Source organism: Saccostrea echinata, unplaced genomic scaffold (assembly GCF_033153115.1).
Source record: "Saccostrea echinata isolate AGI-Se365-2 ecotype Australia unplaced genomic scaffold, CSIRO_AGI_Sech_v1 ptg000037l, whole genome shotgun sequence".
Classification (NCBI taxonomy): Eukaryota; Metazoa; Mollusca; class Bivalvia; order Ostreida; family Ostreidae; genus Saccostrea; species Saccostrea echinata.
The window spans coordinates 718,230-741,842 of record NW_026889786.1 but is presented as its reverse complement, the minus strand read 5'-3'; the positions used below and the strand labels follow the sequence as shown (position 1 = coordinate 741,842).

The window sequence follows — 23,613 nt, the reverse complement described above, 5'->3', positions numbered from 1 at the left end:
ATAATTTTAGAGAGTGTTACTTTTATCTATTTGTTATGGTGTTCTGCAGGTTTCATGCATTTCGCTCAACACAGTAAATCGACATTGTCATTTTCTGTCTAAATATATTATTTTAAAAGAATTTGATGCATTAGCAATGAAATCCAAACAAACAGAAGCACTGAAAAGGGGGAGGGGAGGAGGGGATGTATTTTACCGTGAGTCATATCCACGGGATAAAGGGTAAACATATGGGATAAATGCATGTATTGATCGTGTTTATTATTGTTCATGACTGTATGCCGATATGGTAATTGTCAATAAAGTGAATTTAATTGTAAATATTGAGTATGCATCCCTTTTTATACATGCACATACTCAATATTTGCATTAACTTCCAGCGCCCGTGGCTCACATAGGTAGCGATCTGTGTGAGCGGATCAAAGGATCAGATTGGCTCGTCCTTTTGCGGCTACGGAAATGACCGAGGAGTTACCTCCCTTTCTGTGGCGTAGTTTTACACAGTTCAGTTCAAGTTTTACACGTGAAATGTGTATGTGACGTCCCAGTCTCTACGATGAAATTTTCGTGGAGAATTTTTCAGACAGAAAGACCTATCTTATCATTAGCATTGAGTACAGAAACGTTATTTTTTCTAGCAGCAGGATTTAACACAAGTGCTACAAAATGACAGGCGGGAGTAAATTAGCAACACCATCATCAGCTGATTCCTTTTGGTTTAAATATGTCCTGTCATCTATTGCAGCAGTTTGTGCAGAAACAGGTGTGTCAGTGTTAATCTCTTTAATGAAAAAAACTGGTTATAAATTATTTTTTGCGCCACGTGTTAAGATTTAAAAATAATGTATGTACCTTCGGAGTTCAATGTTTATCTGTGTTTATCTTACACATATTCAAGGCCAGTGGCCCCTTTACAGGTAATACTTAAATAGATAACTGACTTGTCAAGATTTGTTCTTGGAAGCATACTGAATTATTTGTACCAGTTTTTGTTTGATGTTAACTTGGTGTACACTGTACAGTACGTCTGTACACAGCTAGGTAGATTAAAAGGGGGTCATTGCCTCCCCCCCTTTTCCACCAAACCTTAATTTGTATAACTAATTAATGAAAGAAAGGAATGAGAAATTTAAGTATAAAGATGGCACCCTTTCTCAAACCACAGGTACCTGAATTTTTATCAATCAGTCGCTCAATAAGCCAAATATCAAATTCTACCCCCTCTATATATAAATACATAGAGGGGATAGAATTTTTCGATATTTGGCTTATTGAGTGACTGATTGATAAAAATTCAGGTGCCTGTGCTCAGACATGTTCTAAAAGAACTTAATCAGGGGAGGTAATTCAATACAATTGACAATATTTATTATTCCAAATCAGGGCCCTTTTGAGCATATTACATACATGATTATTAAACAGAACATATAAATATAATAATTATTCACAAAATGTGATAATAGTAATATTCAGCATTTTCTTAACACATATACTTAGTCAATTTACTCTTGGTTTATAAGTTGATATAATTGCTAACATGTACAATTTGAAATACACATTGTAAAGTGTAAACAAGTACCACCGTGTACCATAATGCAAAAAAGCCAGAGATATACATCATGTACATATATATACAAAAATATAAACTGAATAGATATATTCCACTAAATTGCAAAAGATACCACGGGACAGTGCATTGGTACTTTATAAGTCACCATGTGTCAACATTTATTGAGTGTTAAAAGTATACAATTTTTAAATTCTATATACATGTAGAAGACAATACAAGTAACTGTTAAGAAACTGGGGTATATTGTCATGATTATATTTGTATGACTTTTTCAAGTACAACATTAACAATGTGACCTGACAGAAATATGATCATAGAAGAAAGATCAATTAAAAATTTTAGATAGGTTGTAGCAAATTAAAGTTTCTAGGTATGTATCTGAATAGCTAGTCCATAGGCAGATTTAACAGGGGCCAAAGGGCATATAGTCTTTTCCCCCTTTCTCTAGAGAATGTCAATTTGGAATGAAATGATGAAATTAGAGTGAAAGATACTCCCTACCCTATTTTCTAATTTAAGATTACAAGCCATTGGGATTGCATCATTCATTAGTTAATAAATGTCACAAGAATATTGCATTTTTTTTCTCAATTTCAATTTTTTTCAATTTCAAGTTATTTTTAGGAACAGTTTGCTTTGAAAAACATAGAACACATGCTAGCATATCTACCAAATTTACAAAACTTAGTACAGTACTGATATCAGATTATGTCTTTAAAAAAAACACTGATGGAAAAGTCTGCATACTGTATTTGTTAAAAATTTGATGAAAATTAATCAAATGTTAATCAAAGTTCAGGAAATTGTGCATTTTCAATGTGCTCTTATGGTCCTTGAACAACTGTGAATCAAATTAACAAGACTTTCGATTCAAGCAAAATTAAAGAGTTAAAAATCATTATAATTTGGAATTTTTATAGCATTAATTGAAGGAATTACCAGTAATTTTGGGATCAGACTGGAGTGAAATACTATAGCTTTTGGCTGCAAAAATGCCTTCAATTTCTGCTGTATTTGAATTCAAAATATATTTTAAATTTATGAAAAACAATTTCCTTAATTTAGTATAAAGTATCATTGAATTTAAAAAAAAATTGTATTGATATTAAAATACAGTGTAAAGTACCATAGAATTTAAGATTCAACTAAACTCACTGATCATGCTGATAAGTGCATTTAATACTTATAATGAACAGCAACTTACTACATGTACTAGAACAAATCCTAATTAATTGTGTGATTGTTATTAGATTAATCAAGAATAAAATTAATTTTCTCTGCATTGTTTCAGCTACATACCCTCTAGACTTGACCAAGACCCGCCTGCAAATTCAGGGAGAGAAAGCGGGGGATGGAGCTCTCATGGCCAAACGAGGAATGGTCAGCACAGCATTAGGGATAGGTTAGTAACTGGTTCTTGCATAAACTCTAGGTCTGATATTTGTTATTCTGATAAATTTCAAAATATCCTATATTTTCAAAATGGAACTCTGTTTTCTGTGGTGGCACTTGTCTAGAATTGGATCCTGTAAATGATATTTGTCACTAGAAAAGTTGCTTGGTATTTTGAGGAATTACTAGTTTGTATATTTAATAATCACAGATTACAGTAAAACTTGGTTAAAAAGAACTTGCTTACAAGGAAATCTTAGTTATAAGGAATCTTTTATGATTTCTGTAGAAGACTTTTTTACTATGCTGTTTATATAGATGTAAAGAATCTCGGTTATAATGAAGCAAAATCTGAGGTCCCAGTGAGCAAAAAGGCTCAAGTGAGATTCTGATTGAAATTTTTCCATTGTCTTCTGTTGTAAACTTTTCACAATTTCATCTTCTTCTCCAGACCATGGGGCCAATTTCAACCAAACTTATCTCAAAGTATCTTTGAATAAAGGGATTCAAGTTTATTCAAATGGAGTGCCACACCCTCTGCCAAGTGGACATATTTGAGACAATACAAAATTGGGATGGAATTACCTGGTAATGAAAAATCTTTTCAAGAACAATCAGCAAGAAAAAATGAAACTATTTTGAAAGCTTTAAATTTGTACAAGTCCTGGGCCATAGGGGTAGATGTGGATATATATATCTCTATGAAAAAATCTTTAAAAATATCCTTCTCTAGATCAGAAGACCATGCTTAGTCACAATAGGATATCTAATTTTTACATGGGAATAAATAGTGAAAGTCTTGTAAAATCTGGGCCATGATTAGTCCTGTTGGTAGCAAGCATCATCAGGTACTGTGGAATCATCATTGTTCATTGGGGATCAATGTTCGTGGATTTCGTGGGTAACCCTTACCCACGAATTTACATCCCCACGAACAACTATATTGTCAACGTACTGATTGATTTTATCTACCAAATAAACGAGCTGCCCACAAAATTACATCCACACAAACCAATAAAATTTTGCTTGCCCACGAACATTGACCCCCACGAATTTAAATGATTCCACAGTATTGTAATGCAGATTTAAATTTGTTGAAATCATGGCCTAAAGGGGTAGGGTGGGGTGACAAATGGGATACAAAGTTTCAAATGGTAATTTGTACATTGCCTTAAAAATCTTCTTCTCACGAGCAAGGCAATGAAAAGTTGTAATAATATGCAAGCATCCTCAGGTAGTGCAGATTGAAGTTTGTTCAGAATGTTGCATCCAGGATTAGGCTAGGACCACAATAGGGGATCAAAGTATGTAGTAAAAAAGTCTTAAAAATCTTCTTTCTTAATTATAAGCTAGCTAGGGCATCATTAGTCACATTATTGGCAGGCATCTTCAGGTAGTGCAGCTTCAAATTTGTTGAAATCATGTCTCTAGGGTGTGGTGTGGAACTACAATAAAGCATCACTTTAGTGTTACATGGGAATATATAGATAAATATCTTCAAAATATTACTTAAGAACAGCAGGGCCAGGATTTTGGGCAAACTCGCCGAAAAATTGTCGCATGTAATTAATATGCACGGGTCATTTGATTAGCAGAGTCGCGATGGCAAATCAACAAATTAAAGTTGACGTTACGTATGTATGTTCAGCAATGACAAAAACTTTTCTGTAGTTAACACATGGATTGCAAATAAATCCACTCACAGGTGCATTTCGCAGTTTGAGAAAGGTACTCCCATATAATTTCTCAGTTTGAGAAAGGTACTCCCCTGTAATTTCTTACTGGTATTTGATGTAAGTGGCATGTACGATCTGTCTTCAATCATAAAATTTGCACCTTTAAAGGAGTGTCAAGATTTTTAAAGCATAAATAGCAAACTAATAAACGTATTTTAAAAATTGAAGAGTTCCAACTTTCTGATTCTTTGTCTATAACAACAAAATTAGCATATTTTAAGACGACATTTCGGCAAGTTTGTCCACGGGTAATGAGTAAAAGTTGAGATCACCCGTGGGTATCCAATGATGGGATTTAATGTTGCTTAATGCATGTACACAGAAAAAATCTTTTAAAAAATCTCCAGAGCAGAAGAAGGCCATGTTTGTCATACTGATTTTGAAGCACTTCCTTGTTATGTGGATCCAAATTATGACGTGACTTGGTTCACCCCTTGGGGATAGGATGGGGCCATAAATTCATGTGAATAGAGAGGGAAAATAACTTTTTTAGAAATCTTTTTCTTAAGAACAGCATAGCCAGTGTAACTCAGGTGAGCGTTGTGGCCCATGGGCCTCTTATGATTTAAGATTTTTTAAAAATAATGTCTACTTTCTTTGTTACAGTCCGTGAAGAAGGAGTACTCAGTCTTTATCAGGGATTACAACCAGCTTTAATTCGCCATATAGGTACGGTAAATAATTTGCCATATAGGTACGGTAAATAATTCCCCATATAGGTACGGTAAATGACACTTGGAGAAAAAAACTTCTTTGTTATAAAGAGAATGATGTAATATTTTTGCATGCAGTGCACAGTGTCTGTCAATTTTACAATAGCTTGAAGGCTGTTGCCTTTTCAAACTTTGTTATGCACCACTGACTGGTTTTTAGCTCTACTGGTCAGAGACCAGAAGAGCTTATGCGATAGTAAGGTGTCCGTCGTCCGTCCGTCTGTCTGTCTGTCTGTCTGTCTGTCTGTCTGTCTGTCCGTCTGTCTGTAAACAATTTTTCAAAACGCTACTCCTCCTACAGTTTTGGTCCGATTTCAATATAACTTGGCACACAATTAGACTACACTAAGATACATAATTTAGTGCATCGGTTTTTGATTTCGATGGACGGTGTTGCCATGGTTACTAAAAATAGAAATTTCTGTGAAATTCCTTTAAAATGCTACTCCTCCTACAGTTTTGGTCCGATTTCAATATAACTTGGCACACAAGTAGACTACACTAAGATACATAATTTAGTGCATCGGTTTTTGATTTCGATGGACGGTGTTGCCATGGTTACTGAAAATAGAAATTTCTGTGATATTCCTTTAAAACGCTACTCCTCCTACAGTTTTGGTCCGATTTCAATATAACTCGGCACACAAGTAGACTACACTAAGATACATAATTTAGTGCATCGGTTTTTGATTTCGATGGACGGTGTTGCCATGGTTACTAAAAATAGAAATTTCTGTGAAATTCCTTTAAAATGCTACTCCTCCTACAGTTTTGGTACGATTTCAATATAACTCGGCACACAAGTAGACTACACTAAGATACATAATTTAGTGCATCGGTTTTTGATTTCGATGGACGGTGTTGCCATGGTTACTAAAAATAGAAATTTCTGTGATATTCCTTTAAAACGCTACTCCTCCTACAGTTTTGGTCCGATTTCAATATAACTTGGCACACAAGTAGACTACACTAAGATACATAATTTAGTGCATCGGTTTTTGATTTCGATGGACGGTGTTGCCATGGTTACTAAAAATAGAAATTTCTGTGAAATTCCTTTAAAACGCTACTCCTCCTACAGTTTTGGTCCGATTTCAATATAACTCGGCACACAAGTAGACTACACTAAGAAACATAATTTAGTGCATCGGTTTTTGATTTCGATGGACGGTGTTGCCATGGTTACTAAAAATAGAAATTTCTGTGAATTTCCTTTAAAACGCTACTCCTCCTACAGTTTTGGTCCGATTTCAATATAACTCGGCACACAAGTAGACTACACTAAGAAACATAATTTAGTGCATCGGTTTTTGATTTCGATGGACGGTGTTGCCATGGTTACTAAAAATAGAAATTTCTGTGAATTTCCTTTAAAACGCTACTCCTCCTACAGTTTTGGTCCGATTTCAATATAACTTGGCACACAAGTAGACTACACTAAGATACATAATTTATTGCATCGGTTTTTTTTATTCAATTGACGGTGTTGCCATGGTTACTAAAAATAAAAATTTCTGTGAAATTCCTTTAAAACACTACTCCTGCTACAGTTTTAGTCTGCTTCTAATATAATTAGGCATACAAGAAGACTATACTAAGATACATAATTTATTGCATTGGTTTTTGAATTCAATGAACAGTGTTGCCATGGTTACTTAAAATAGAAATTTCTTTGAAATTCCTTTAAAACGTTACTCCTCCTACAATTTTGGTCTGATTTCAATCTAATTTGGCACACAGTTAGAATACACTACGATACATAATATGTATTTCTGTTTTTTTTTATTTGGGTGAATGGTGTTGTCATGGTTACTAAAAATAGAAATTTTAGTGAAATACTTTCAAAACGCTACTACTCCTAGTTTTCATTTGATTTCAATATAACTTGTCACAAAAGTAGACTACATTAAGATACATAATTCTATTTATTGTTGCATGTTGCAATGTTTCAAATCCAAGTGCTACTTTTCTTTTGTTATACAAACAGACCAGTAGAGCTACAGTCTCATCAGAGACTTCTGGTTACATTACACAGCAGATAGTGTAAATCCATTAGTCCCTTGGGAGTAATGAGTGGAAATGCATCCAGTTAAAGATTAATTAATGAGTTCAGTGTGGGAAGCTGTTAGGGCATCTCTGATCAAGCAGGTCTTATCTATATCTCCTGGGAATAGGGCAGAAAGAAATAAAGATCTCTGTTGTCTAAGTCTCTTAATTGTAATTTATATCTGTCAAAATACATAGTTACTGGAACCAGCCTTTTATTTTTAAAATGAGTTGGATATAAAGGTATTAAGATCAATTTGATTTTGTATAATTAATTATGATTTTTTTTTTTCAACAATCAATTTGCAGAGTGTCATGTCTCACAAAGATGACATATCAACTATTTTTTCAATGTAATAAAAAACACTGTAAATGTGGCAGTGTCAGATACATGGCTTCCTACTAGCTTGGGTTAGAGGGTCAACCCTTTAGCTCAATTGGTAGAGCACTGGACTGTTATGTTTTTTAGCTCTACTGGTCAGAGACCAGAAGAGCTTATGCGATAGTAAGGTGTCCGTCGTCCGTCCGTCTGTCTGTCTGTCTGTCTGTCCGTCTGTCTGTAAACAATTTTTCAAAACGCTACTCCTCCTACAGTTTTGGTCCAATTTCAGTATAACTTGGCACACAAGTAGACTACACTAAGATACATAATTTAGTGCATCGGTTTTTGATTTTGATGAACGATGTTGCCATGGTTACTAAAAATAGAAATTTCTGTGAAATTCCTTTCAAACACTACTCCTCCTACAGTTTTGGTCTGATTTCAATATAACTTGGCACACAAGTAGACTACACTAAGATACATAATTTAGTGCATCAGTTTTTGATTTCAATGAATGGTGTTGCCATGGTTACTAAAAATAGAAATTTCTGTGAAATTCCTTTAAAACGCTACTCCTCCTACAGTTTTGGTCTGATTTCAATATAACTTGGCACACAAGTAGACTACACTAAGATACATAATTTAGTGCATCGGTTTTTGATTTCGATGAACGGTGTTGCCATGGTTACTAAAAATAGAAATTTCTGTGAAATTCCTTTAAAAGGCTATTCCTCCTTCAGTTTTCGTCTGATATTAGAATAACTTGGCAAACAAATAGACTACACTAAGATACGTAACTTAGTGCATCAGCTTTTGATTTCGACAAACGGTGTTGCCATGGTTACTAAAAATAGAAATTTCTGTAAATTCCTCTAAAACGCTACTCCTCCTACAGTTTTGGTCTGATTTCAATATAACTTGGCGCACAAGTAGACTACATTAAGATACATTATTCTATTTATTGCTGCATGTTGCAAAGTTTCAAATCCAAGTGCTACTTTTCAAAACGCTACTCCTCCTACAGTTTTGGTCCAATTTCAGTGTAACTTGGCACACAAGTAGACTACACTAAGATACATAATTTAGTGCATCGGTTTTTGATTTTGATGAACGATGTTGCCATGGTTACTAAAAATAGAAATTTCTGTGAAATTCCTTTCAAACGCTACTCCTCCTACAGTTTTGGTCTGATTTCAATATAACTTGGCACACAAGTAGACTACACTAAGATACATAATTTAGTGCATCAGTTTTTGATTTCAATGAATGGTGTTGCCATGGTTACTAAAAATAGAAATTTCTGTGAAATTCCTTTAAAACGCTACTCCTCCTACAGTTTTGGTCTGATTTCAATATAACTTGGCACACAAGTAGACTACACTAAGATACATAATTTAGTGCATCGGTTTTTGATTTCGATGAACGGTGTTGCCATGGTTACTAAAAATAGAAATTTCTGTGAAATTCCTTTAAAAGGCTATTCCTCCTTCAGTTTTCGTCTGATATTAGAATAACTTGGCAAACAAATAGACTACACTAAGATACATAACTTAGTGCATCAACTTTTGATTTCGACAAACGGTGTTGCCATGGTTACTAAAAATAGAAATTTCTGTGAAATTTCTTTAAAATGTTACTCCTCCTTCAGTTTTGGTCTGATTTCAATATAACTTGGCGCACAAGTAGACTACATTAAGATACATTATTCTATTTATTGCTGCATGTTGCAAAGTTTCAAATCCAAGTGCTACTTTTCCTTTGTTATATGTACAGACCAGTAGAGCTACAGTCTCATCAGAGACTTCTGGTTATAGTTAATAGGCTTAAACTAGCAATGGCATAATAAGTATACATTATTTGCCTTGCTTCAAAATTAGTTTCTGCTCCATAGATAATTAGATCAAATGCTCAACATTTTTAAAAAGAGAAATTAATAATAAATATAATTACCAAGCAATGTATAACCAGAGATTGTACAGCTCATTTCAGAAAAGTAATGAAAGAAGCAAAATCTGTGTAGGTGATCTTTCATACAATTGAATCTTCAGTATAGGCATATGCCAATTTTGTGATTATATCTTCGTTAGCCAAAAGAAATGATTCACTTGAAGAATGAAAAGAGGAGAGGAGCAGATCATCACGCTTGGCTAGCTATGATGATTTTGCCAATTGGAGAACTTAATCATTAATCATATGGAACATTTAATCCACAAGCAAGAATCACAGCGAGTTTAACCAGCTTCTTCAGTATATATGTTTTAATAGAGTAAATTACATCTCCCTTTAAAAATATCATAAAGTGAGATTGTCAATATCCATCACTTAGAAACTTCATCTGTATAAGAGAAAAATTAGGCATGGAAATTTGAATCTTTCCGATCCATATTAATGAGTTCTTTGAGAGTTTTTTTTTTGTTTGGCAGTGTACACAGGTAGCCGGATGTCAATTTATGAATTATTCAGGGAACACATTCTACAAAGAGAGGCTGATGGCAGCTTCCCAGTATGGTAAAAAATTATGAAGTATTGGTTTACATTTATTTATATAATACGTTTTAAAAAATATGAAGTGTAGATTTGCATTTATAGGTACATGTATGTACTTTGATTAGCCATATATATATATATATATATATATATATATATATATATATATATATATATATATATATATATATATAATCGATATTGACTGGTGTGTATTGACTTTACCGCTTCAAAACACACTTTTATCATTAAATAAACATAAACATATGCACATAGATCAAAAGTTTATTTTATCCTCTTTCCAAAAATATAAGGTTTGTTTCACATAACTATAAGAAAACGTTATTTTCAAGATGTTGAAATGAAGTGATGTCAAATTTTGTCCAATTCTTAACTGCACAAGCGGGTTGCTATATATATTGATGGACTGTTCTTCAATTTTAGCATTTATCAAAGTAAACACATTGATTTGAGATACATGTATCTGTATCTTTAAGGTTCATTGGCCTTCTGATAAGAGAGATAACTTGCAGTGGGATAAATTTCTATTACTCATTTATAGAATTGAAAAGTTAAAAGGCCATTATTGTCAAAATTTCCCCTGCAATGTATACTAAAATTGTGGGCATTTTAATTATAAATTAGATTTCTTTTGGAAAACCATTAGTGTTACTAAAAGCAAAATTTTATATGAGTGAGCTTCGGAACATGAAACGTAGCTTCAATCAGAAATCTTAAACTTGTGGAATAAAAAAAATCGCAAATTTATTAGCTGGCAGTGTTATAACAAATGTTTTTGATTGTGGAGTATAATATGTGCAATTTTAGGTCACCTGAGTCACTGTCCATTGTTGTGCATTTTGTGTCATTTGTCAGTCATAAATTTTTGAACACTTTTAACTTCTTCTCTTGAACCACTGAACCATTTTCAACCAATTTTGCCATAAAGCATCCATGGGTGAAGGGAAAGGAAAAGTTTCAATTTCATAGTCCCCCCCCCCCCATTAGGGCCTGTTGAATGAGGCTAAAACCATCAAAATTAATGCTGTCTTAAAAAAATCTTCTTTACTCCTGGACATCAAGTAGTCAAACTGTTGGCATGATTGTATAAGCATTAACTGAAATTTATGGCCCATGGTCAGAGGTTCTGGAGATAGGGTGGGGTTCTATAGATCATATAATGAAAATGCATATAAATTCTTTAAGAAACTTCTCTCCCCTGTATATTTAGCAGACAAGCTAAGTGCATGGTTGTGACAAGCAAGAATGCCTCTTCCAAAATTGTGAATTTCATAACCTCCTGGGTCAGGGGTTCTGGTGGGAAGGTGGGGCTGTATTTGATTATATAGTGAAAATGCAATTTATTAATTCTTTGGACATCTTCTTCTCTTCTCCTGGGTATTAAGCAGACAAATAAAGTGCATGGTTATGATTTGCAAGCGTACCTCTTCCAAAATTGTGAATTTTATGACCCCTGGGTCAGGGGCTTTGTGTTAGGGCGGTCTTCTATCGATCATATCGTGAAAATGCATTATTTCTTTGCAAAATCTTCTTCTCTGTCCCTTGGTATTTAGCAGATAAATTTTAAAATGCATGAGTTATGATGAGGAAAGGTGCATCTTCCAAAATTGGAAAATTTATGGCCCTTTAGTCAGGGGTTCTGTTGTTGGGGTGGGGATCTATTGATTATTTATGAAAATGCATTATTTCTTTGAAAACCTTCTTCTCTGTTCCTGGGTATCAAGCAATCAAACTAAGTTCATGATTATGATGAGCAAGGATGCCAATTCAAAAATTGTGAAATTCATAGACCTGGGGTGTTGTGTGTTAAGGAGGGGATGTATTGATTATATAGTGAAAATGCTTTTTTTAATAAAAAAAAAAATTCTTTGAAGTTCTTCTCTGCTTCTGGGCATCTAAGAGGCAAATAAAGTTTGAAGTTATAATGAGCAAGGGTATTTTCACCAGATTAGTGAAATTCTGGATCTCTTGGTTTAGTGATCTGGTGCTGGAAAATGCTCAATCGCACCCAGATCTTGTTGGGTACTCTGCTGAGAGAAGTTATTACCCTTTGCTATTCACCTGTGATAATCATTCTCTGTAAATAATGTAACTAATAGGTCAGTTAATTAAAGGTATTGTACAAGAATTTTTAATGTATAATACAAATAGTACTTTCATAGATTTTAATGGTTAGGTAGACATGTAAATAATAGAAAAATGAAAATGAGGCAAAAACACCTTATCTTTGTACAATAAATATTCTTCAAATACCAAGAAAGGATCATATGGGAGGAAATGTGATGAGTTTACCATAAGTGCACTTGTTCAGTCTGGTTATAGTGACAAATTGAGTGTATTATCACTGGCAAGTACAGGCAAGTAAAAAAGCTACATCATGATTTTTCACTGGGTAATAGATTAACTATTTTGTTGTTCCCTGATCATCCAAGTTCCCTTGCATCTATCAGTTTATTTTGTTTTATATTATATGGATCCTTTACTGGACAGTGTTGTAGTGTGCTCAGGTGACATTCTGATTCTAATGATAATTATAGTTTGTAAACACTTGATAGGAAGGCATCACTAGGAGGCCTGATTGCTGGAGCTCTGGGACAGCTGATAGCCAGTCCAACTGACCTCATTAAAGTCCAGATGCAGATGGAGGGAAGAAGAAAATTGGAGGGGAAACCTCCAAGGTATGCTCATTCAAGTGTAGAAAAAAATTGATGCATATTCTAAAAAAGGAAAAGAAGAAAATGCATGTTCTTTTTGTGATTTAATCTGGCCACTGCACAAAATTAGATGATCAATGGTTGACAACCCTACTCAAACCTGATAATTTGTGATGTCTCCCTTCTATACAGTCCATAATAGTTTTATTATCCTGAAGAATCTTAATTTGATAAAATAGAATAGAAAATGTCAGTCAAATTTCTTGTGTTCTCCTACCCACTGCTCTAATTCCATACTTTCAAAATATGTCAACAGACATTTTGAAATCTTTGTGAGAAATTATTGATTACCAATCCCGTTGAAATATATAAAATATATATATCTATATATCTTGCTTACAACATTTATTTTTTTATCCAAAGGGAGACAATGCAGTTGTCACCCTGCACTTGAGGGAGACATCACAAATTGTCTCCCTGCATGTGACATGCTCTAAACCAATCAGAGTGACTATATTATTCTGAAGTATAATATTTCTGTTTATTGGGTTTTGATTTACCGGTAGATAAACAGTAAAACCTGGTACCCAAATTAAATGAACCAAGGATCATAATTCTTATGTATGGTATTGCCAGGGTTACTAAGTTTCAAGCTTTTGTTTCCCCTTCTTTATTATAAGTACACACCAGTAAAGCTACAGTTTTGTCAGAAACTTTTTTAAAAAATTTATTTTAGCTTTGTATACTGTGAAAACAATTGAGCATTGACCATTGTCACTATCTTGTATCTTGCCTATTTCTTTTATTTTTTTTCATTTTAGAGTGAAAGGGTTTTTTGATGCATTTCAAAAAATAGTGGCAGAAAGTGGTGTTAAAGGCCTATATCGAGGAGTGGTCCCCAATGTACAGAGGGCAGCACTGGTTAACATGGGAGGTAACTCTTCTCTATCTTGCACACACTTAATACTGTTTACAGGTTTTTTTCACTACTGTTTATTTTCATGGTATAAGAAAATAATTTCAAAAAAAGATCAGAAATAGACAGGGTAGGAAATGGATTTTGTTCTAATTAAGAGATTAAAGGTATTATCAAAACTGCAAGTATTCAGCCAATCAGAAATGTAATACAGGATTAAATCAATATGTTATGTGCTAATTTTACATCTTTTCAAACTATATGTGATAATGGATACTAATTTGACCTCTTTTCAGATTTATGTACTTATGATACAGCCAAGCAGAATATTTTACGTTACACTGATCTCAAAGATAATTACGTCACACATTCCTTAGCAAGGTTAGCAATATTAAAAGGTGTTACAATCAATAGAAGTTTCATTGTCTATAACAATTTAGTAATATTAAAATAATAATTAGTAATATTTGTCAGTGTCATAGTTCTTGATATTTTAGGTAAATTTTAGGGTAGCTTATCCAATCATTGAAAGAACATACCTGTAGCTAAATGAAGAAAATAAAGAAAAATACATAACATAATTCATAAACTACTACTGTAAATTCCTAAATATACGCGAGGAATAAATTATCGCGTAAATACACGAGAAGCACCGCTCGCGAAATAAAATTACTCGCTTTTATTTTTATGGTGCTTTAATGTATGTAAAATCTCTAGATAAATCACCCATTCGCGAATTATTATTCCCGCGATTTGACGCCCTTGAGCCATTTCGCGATATTAAGTACTCGCGTAAAATAAGGAATCTACAGTATACTAATTTGTTCTTGTTTAACAAAGTTCTAAAATTTTGGACAAGGCATATATACACATGTAGTAGAAAATGACTCACTGAATCACTTATGATCCTCATCTAAGGTCTATTTTTATCATACCCCCCCTCCCTTAAAAAGTGTGGGTATATAGTGATGGGGGTGTCTGTCCATCTGTTTGTCAGTTTATCTGTCCATCCATTATGCTTGGAGCTACCCATCTTTTATACACAACTCCTCCTATACCACTGAATAAAATGTAATGAGACTTTCACGGTATCTTTATTATGGAGTGCCATTGTGCACCTCCTAATTTACATTTTCTCAAGACACATATTTGGGGTTTTCTGTAACAAAACATGGTCACTGCATGCCTTTCTTTCTATAATATTGAGGGTACTCATCTCTTATATGCAACTCCTCCTATATCACTGAATAAAATTTAATAAAACTTTCACAAAATCTTTATTACATACAGTGTAGTGCCATTATGCACCTTTTATATTAAATTACATTTTGATGAGACACATACAGTGGCTTCCATTTTATCGGATAGCGGTTTAACGAATTTGGGGTTTCCCGTAGCAAAACATGAACCTGCCATTTTTAGGTCACCTGAGTCACTCAGGTGACCTATTGCTATCCGTTTTTGTCCATCGGCGTTCGTCATTCGTCGTGCGTTGTGCATTAACATTTGAACATTTTTAGCTTCTTCTCTGAAACCGCTCAACCAATTTCAACCAATTTTGGCATATAGCACCTATGGGTGAAGGGGAAAAAAATTGTGAATTTCATGGTCCCTGGGGCCTGAGGGGTGGGGCTAAAACCACCAAAATTAATGCAATCTTTAAAAATCTTCTTCTTTACTCCTGGACATCAAGCAGTCAAACTGTTGGCATGATTGTAATAAGCATTGAGCCCTCTACCAAAATGGTGAAATTCATGGCCCCAGGGTCAGGGGGTTGAGGTGCTAGGGTGGGGCTATATACATCATATAGTAAAAGTGCATTATTTCTTTGAAAATCTTCTTCTCTGCTCCTGGGTATTAAATAAACTAACTAAGGACATAGTTATGTTGAGCAAGACTGCCTCTTCCAAAATTGTGAATTTTAAAGCCCCAGGGTCGGGGTTCTGGTGTTAGGGCGGGGCTCTATTGATTATATAGTGAAAATGCATTAAATCTTTGAAAATCGTCTTCTCTGCTCCTGGGTATGAAATAAACTAAGTAAGTACATAGTTATCATGAGCAAGAGTTCCCCTACCAAAACTGTGAATTTCATGGCCCCAGGGACAGGGGTTCTGGTGTTGGGGCGGGGCTCTATTGATTATATAGTGAAAATGCATTAAATCTTTGAAAATCGTCTTCTCTGCTCCTGGGCATGAAATAAACTAAGTAAGTACATAGTTATCAGAAGCAAGAGTGCCTCTACCGAAATTGTGAATTTCATGGCCACAGGGTCAGGGTTTCTGGTGTTAGGGCAGGGCTCTATTGATTATATAGTGAAAATGTATTAAATCTTTGAAAATCGCCTTCTCTGCTCCTGGGTATGAAATAAACTAACTAAGTACATAGTTATAATGAGCATGGCTGCCTCTTCCAAAATTGTGAATTTCATGGCCCCTGGGTCGGGGTTGTGGTGTTAGGGTGGGGCTCTATTGATTATATAGTGAAAATCGTCATTTCTTTGAAAGTCTTCTTCTCTGCTCCTGGGTATTAAATGAACTAAGTATGTAGTTATGATGAGCTTGGCTGCCTCTTCCAAAATTGTGAATTTCATGGCCCCTGGGTCAGGGGTTCTGGTGTTAGGGCGGGGCTCTATTGATTATATAGTGAAAATGCATTAAATCTTTGAGAACCTTCTTCTCTGCGCCTGGGTATGAAATAAACTAAGTAAGTACATAGTTATAATGAGCATGGCTGCCTCTTCCAAAATTGTGAATTTCATGGCCCCTGGGTCAGGGGTTCTGGTTAAAGGAGGGGGGGGGACTCTATTGATTATATAGTGAAAATTCATAATTTCTTTCAAAATATTTTTTTCTACTCCTGGTTATAAAGCAAAGAAACAAGTGTATAGTTATGATGAGCAAGGATGCTTAATTTTACAAAATTTTTTAAAACTTGTGGTCCCAGGGGTTCTGTTGTTTCTCGGGGGGGAGGGGGGGGGGGGGTTGTTGTTGTTCTATTTGATTATGTACAGGTGACTCTCGATCTCTCGAAGTTCAAGGGACTGCAAGAAAAGTTCGAGAGATCGGGGGGTTCGAGAGATAGAAAGTGAATAAAATCCGGAATTTTCAGTTCCGATAATCATTGTTCTATTATTATACATACCGGAAGTATATTACACGTTTTCATTCGTATTTTACAGGTAATTCACTTGATTTCAACAACAATGATCTTGTTTTGAATAAATAAAATGATTAAGTTTCAATATTTATTTGTTCTCATTTCATGATTACATGATACCTGAATAGCAATTTTCGATTTTTGCTAAACCCCCCCCCCCCCCCCCCCCACCCCGGCACGGCTATGATCGGTCCCTCACAAGATTGCTGGGTATACAATTCTTGAGATAGGATTTCTTGTGCAATGTTTGCCAAACTGGGATTGTGTAGACTCTAATAAATATTAAAGTTCATAATCTATGGAAAATTCCTGATACGTCCCTAAATTATTTTCTCAAAATTATCGTCTCGTCCAGTCAAAATAAGTTGTGAAGCGATTTGTTTATAATTTACCAATTAATTATATCAACACTCGGACGACTCACAGGTGTAGTATCATCTATGTAAACACCCAATTAACACGTCCATCCCAGCCCCAGGCGTTCACTGTTATCCAGATAAGTCCAAGCTGAATTAATTTTACGCTTGATTGACGTGTATACATGCGCAATCCAAACTTCGAGAGATAGAGAGTAAAAAACAATGAAATATGCGTAACGGGACCGAGGTCTTGATTCGAGAGATAGAGAACTTCGAGAGATCGGAAGTTCGAGAGATCGGGAGTAAATTTGCTTAGTTATATAGATGAAAAAAACGGGTCCGGAGGTTCACTTCGAGAGATCGAGAACTTTGAGAGATCGGAGTTTGAGCCATCGAGAGTCACCTGTAGTGAAAATGTGTGAATTCTTTGAAAATTTTCAACTAATTGCATAGTTATGATGATGAGGGTACCTCTTTCAATTTGTAAATTTTCATGACCCTAGATCATGGGCTCTGGTGTTAGGGTAGGGCTGTGTTAAATAGTGAAAATGCATTATTTCTTTGAAAATCTCCTCTGCTCCTGGGCATATATGAAGCAAACAGAGTAAAAGTTTTAATAAGCAAGGTATTCTTACCAGAATTTTGAATATCTGGACCATTTAGTCAAGAGATCTGGTCCTTGCCAGGGCTCTATTAATTTGTATTCTACTGAGTGAAGTTATTCCCCTTTGCCATTCACCTTTGATAATTAATCACTGTAGATAATGTATTTGAAAGGTTAATAGAGTAAGAGAATTATGCAAGAACATTTATATAATACAAAAAGTACTTTCATAGTTTTAATGATCAGGTAGACTTGGAAATAATAGATGAATGAAAATGAAACAAAAATAACTTATCTTTTTAAATGTTCTTCAAAGGCCAAGTGAGGCCAATATGACAGGTAATAATATAGACGTTTTGTTAAAAGTCGCATGGTAAAAGTGATAAATGGGGGATAGATAGAAAGGTACTAGACCAATTATTTTGTTGATCTTAATTGTACTATTTTTCTTGCTATTGGGCAACAAAGCTTCATTTATCAGTTTATGGATCCTCTAAATTGTTGTACTCAGGTGACCGATAAGGCCCTTGGGCCTCTTGTTTCTTTAAGATTGGGGGTAGTTATCTTTTATCTGTAACTCCTATATCACTGAATAAAATTTAAGAAGACTTCCCAAGAATCTTTGTTACATAGTGCCATTCTGCATCTCCTATTTAACTTTTGATCGAACACATATTTTTGGGCTTCCTTATAGCAAAACATTGACTTTGCCATTATACTCATATGGGAGTGGGGAGGGGGGGGGTATCATTTTGTGAGCTCATTGCTCGTAGTACCTCTAGTTTATGAACTTTTAATACTTTCAGTGCCTGTTCAGGTCTAGTAGCAGCCACCTTTGGGACACCAGCTGATGTTGTCAAAACGAGAATAATGAACCAGCCAACCAAAAATGGAAAGTAAGTCATTCAGTGTAGAAGGCAGCATTTAAAACTAACTCAAAAAACTCAAGACAAGTGGAACAGGCATATATCAGCTAGTACCTAGATTGCAACAGTATTCAAAAAAATGTATAGAAGTGTGACCTTGTGCATGTCGTTATATGAGTGTTTTTGTTTGATATCAAAGGGTTGTTTAATATACATTTATGTGTCACTATATCTTTGTAATCTTTGTCTCAATTCAGTACAAATGAAAAGGTCAAAATGTAAGCTTTGTCATGGAAAAAATAACTGTATGACTGTAGTAATAAAAGTAAGCAGAGAAAGATCAAGGGTGCAAGTGCTTGCTATGGCATACCGTATATACTCGCCTATAAGACGGTCCACCTATAAGTCGGTTGTATTTTTTAAGCTTAAATTAGAAGATTGACCCGCTAAAATGCCAACCTTTTTATAACTCGTGTATAAGTTGGGTAAAGAGTTTTGGACCAGAGTTTAACTCCCAAAAAATGACTTATAGGCGAGTATATACCGTACTCATTGTGTTGGGTTTAGGGATTAATTATAACAGAACTGTGATTTTAAGAGTCAGAAGTATCTAAGGTGAAATCTGGCTGTTTAATAACACTGACCTGTCCTTGGTGTATTTGATCCATCTGTGTCTGAGATACCAAAATATGTCAACTGAATGCTGTTTTAATCAAGTTGCATTTTAAAATGCACACTGATATATTTGATCATTATGTTATCTTTCATTATTGTAATAGTTTGGGCAATGGGCCTGGATAGCTCAGTTGATGGAGCACCTGACTCGTGATAAAGGGGTCCCGGGTTTGATTCTCAGTACAGCAGTACATTTTCTCCTTCCTGTTACATTATAAAGTATGTTTTACCATTTATTACAGGGGATTGCTATACACCGGTTCAGTAGACTGTCTGATTAAAACATCCTCACAGGAAGGTGTGATGGCTCTATACAAAGGATTCATCCCCATCTGGTTACGAATGGTAAGACAAAAATCTAGGTTCACTTTATGCATAAATGGTCCTATGTCATTTCAAACAAGAGATTTCATGCTTTCATTAGGTATAAAAATAATTTTTCTGAGGGTCAGTATTTCAGAAATTGAATTTTTTTGGGGGGGAGGGGGGGTGGGGGGGGGATTTTTCTGAAAATCAGTTTTCATGAGTTAAAAAAAAGGTTGAATTATTGGCCAGTTTGTTAAATCATGGAATCATAATACAATGACCAGCAAGAAAATTTCATCATTTTTATTATCATGGTAGCTCTTCTGGTCAGAGACAAATTAAGTTGCCAAGGTTTCTAAAAAGTAAAATTTCTGTAAAATTCTTTCAAAATGCTACTCCTCCTACTGTTTTAGTCAGATTTCAATAAGACTTGGTCCTCAAAGCTACAGTTTCTTCAGAGATTTCTTCTTAGATAGGTAGTCACCATGATTCCATTTGAACTGTTTTAAATTTTTATAAACCTAGCTCCTTCATTTCAGATTCCAATTGATTTTGATTGAATTCTTTTTTGGGAGTGAATTATCTATTGATCATCACTTTTGCACAGTTTAATAATTAATTTCAAAAATATTCTCATTTTTCAGGCACCCTGGTCCCTGTGTTTTTGGTTGTCCTTTGAGAAGATCCGTCAGCTAGCAGGGGCTTCCTCATTTTGATTTAATAGTTTTAGTGATTAATCAGTATTTATTCAGGCCATGCCATAAATCCTGCCCACCACATACTTGCTTTTATTAGCTCACCTGAGCTGAAAGCTCTACAAGTGAGCTTTTCTGATCATAATTTATCTGGCCTCTGTCTGTCCATCTATCTGTTAACTTTTCACATTTTCAACTTCTTCCCAAGAACCACTGGACCAATTTCAACCAAACTTGCCACAAAGTAAAGGGGATTTGCATTTGTGCAAATGAAGGACCACACCCTTTCAAGGGGAGACAATTTAGAATTAGTGAAAATTTAATGGCATCTTTTAAAAATCTTCTCAAGAACCACTGGACCAGAAAAGAAGAACCTTTGGTGCAAGCTTAATTACATAGTGCAGAACGTTTATTCAAATCATGACCCCCTGAGGTTGGGTGAGGCAACAATGGGTGATATTAGATTTACATTTGAATATGTAGGAAACATCTTCTCAAGAACAGCAAAACCGTAAGGCATATTTATATGGAAGCATCCTCATGTAGTGTAGGTTCAGGTTTGTTCAAAGGTATGGCCACAGTGGGCATAGGGCCACAAAGGGCAATCAAAGTTTTACAGAGTAATACATAAGAAAAACATTTAAAATTCTTCAAGAACAGCAAAGCCATGTATGGAAGCATCCTCAGTTATTGTAGATTCAAGTTTGTTCTAATCGTAACCCCCGGGGGTAAGATGGGGCCACAATGGGTGATCAAATTTTTACATAGGAATATATTTGAAAAAATCTTCAAAAAAAAAAGAAAATTTCTCTACAACAGCAAAGCCATGATAAGGCGTATTTATAATGAATCATCCTCGGGTAGTGTAGATTCAAGTTTGTTCAAATCATGACCCCCAGAGGGCAGGGCAGGGCCACAACATGTGATCAAAATTTTACATAGGAATATATATGAAAATCTTTTAAAAATCTTCTTCTCAACAACAGCAAAGCCACGATTAGTCATATTTATATGAAAGCATCCTGAGGTTGTGTAGATTCTAGTTTGTTCAAATCATGACCCACAGGGGTATGGTGGGCCCACAAAAAGTGATCAAATTAGGAATAGGTAAGGGCAAAAATCTGCTGATGAAGAACAGCAGGACCTTTGTTACTCAGGTGAGTGCTATGGCCCATGGTCCTCTGTTTAATGTTAGTGTACTTTGTTTTGACTAGAAATTTTAAGAACATGACAATCATCAACTAGTATTGCAATTGAAAGAACTTTTGAAATATCTATATACAGTCAAACCTCGTTATCTCTAACTCATTGGGACCAAGAAAAACCTTCCAGATATCCGAAGATTCGAAGCACCGAGGTTAAAATACAATTAGAAAATAGTGGTTGGGAATTTCAAATCACTTCGACATATCCATGGTATTCAAGATATTGGATTTGGAGATAACAAAGTTTAACTGTATCTTCAATGAGAGAGAGATATATTTTAGCAAACATTCTACATATAAAATGTCAAGTTTTCTTCCTGTCCTCAAGTTATGTATTGTAATATATAAGTGACTGTGTGTTCAGTTGGGTTGATTACAGTGTCACAGTCAGTCAGTCTGAAAATATTCATTTTTATGACTAGTCAGTGGCAGTATTCAATGTAAGTATTTGTTTTGAATGAATTTTAGTAACTAACAACTTTGATTAAAAACATATGTCATATTCATTATTGATTTGCGAGTATAAATGTACTTGAGCATTTCTGGTCATGTGTGCAACTTTTCATTGTGTCAATAAGGTTGTGTAACATGATGAATATTGACAATGATTTGTTAGATTTATCTTATAAAATGATTTATTTACACATAAATGATGCTGTGTGTTTTAAAAACAAGCAATGCATGTACATGTACTATATATTGATAAATAAAGTATAGAATGGTTTATGTGTATTTTTGTTGAAGTGAACAAATTGATTTAAACTAGGGATGTCAAAATATTTATTTTCCTTAGTCGATCATTCGATTGCATTATTCGAACGATAGTCGAATATTCGGAACATTTTCTGAAAATAAAATTTTATTTCATACTTCATTGGTACATACTCAGAAACCTTTTTACTTAAATCTATTTAAAAAGTAACATCAAAATTAATCCAACGTAACGCGTGGATATCATGATTCTATGAAATAAATTTAAAAACCTAATTCTCCAAAATTTATTATTTCCCCATAAATAGAATTCATAAATCGGCCTGTACATGCGGTCATTTTTTTTATTTAGTAAGCATTAAAAAATTGCCAGCCGATATTTTTTAAAGCTTATTATGAAATAAAATGGAGGGGGGGGGGGGGCTATCAAAATGTCCTCAAACAGTTTAAAATGTAAGCGCATTGTTTTAATAATTATCGATGTATCAAAACAGGTTTATTCCTTGCATTTGAGCAAACTTAAAATAACAGAAGATAATTGTCCAATGAATAATTTTACAAACAAAGCCCATTATATTGGTTAATTTATTACAAAAACAACACAGACAGTTACTGACAATTAATTCTCGCAGTAGTGAAGCATTTATAATTGCTGTACTTTCTATACGTACATGGATAATCTACCGTTTTTTGTTGAGGAAAATTATCGACTGTCTATGAGAAAAGACTGTTTCTCATTTTTTGATGAGAATTCCATCTCATCTATCACTCATTTATTGCATTTAGTTAGTTAAAATAATATTCGAATGTCGTTTCATTATTCGATCGTCGGTCCATTCGACTGATAGTCGAATAGTCGACTATTCGTTGACATCCCTAATTTAAACCGATAAATTTTTAAAGAAATTCAAATACTCTAGTATTTTGTTAATCTCATTCTATTTTGAAATTTCTGGTTCAAGATTCCTATGTAACAGATTACATATCATAGGCCTTATTAGATACTTTTTGTGACCTAGCTGCACCAGCATCGATTCATAAATACACTAATCAATAAACTGTCAAGGGCAGCATTTATTAACAAGGACAAACTCCAGTACATAATAGCCCCACCATCCGAAGACAATTAAAAATAACTTGTCAGATATTCACTTAAAAATAAGTACCAAGATTAATAAA

General features: G+C 34.4%; 1 protein-coding gene across 1 annotated transcript; it reads left to right on the top strand.

Moving 5' to 3' along the window:
• The first annotated feature begins 510 nt into the window (after window positions 1–510).
• Window positions 511–22,447, top strand: LOC133200148 (mitochondrial uncoupling protein 4-like). The gene is made up of 10 exons (XM_061335902.1): window positions 511–763; window positions 2,862–2,972; window positions 5,305–5,367; window positions 10,203–10,287; window positions 12,843–12,965; window positions 13,763–13,875; window positions 14,154–14,238; window positions 18,783–18,872; window positions 19,760–19,862; window positions 20,468–22,447. The coding sequence occupies exons 1-10, from the start codon at window positions 667–669 to the stop codon at window positions 20,537–20,539; spliced, it is 942 nt and encodes a 313-aa protein (XP_061191886.1). The 5' UTR covers window positions 511–666; the 3' UTR covers window positions 20,540–22,447.
• Window positions 22,448–23,613: the final 1,166 nt, after the last annotated feature.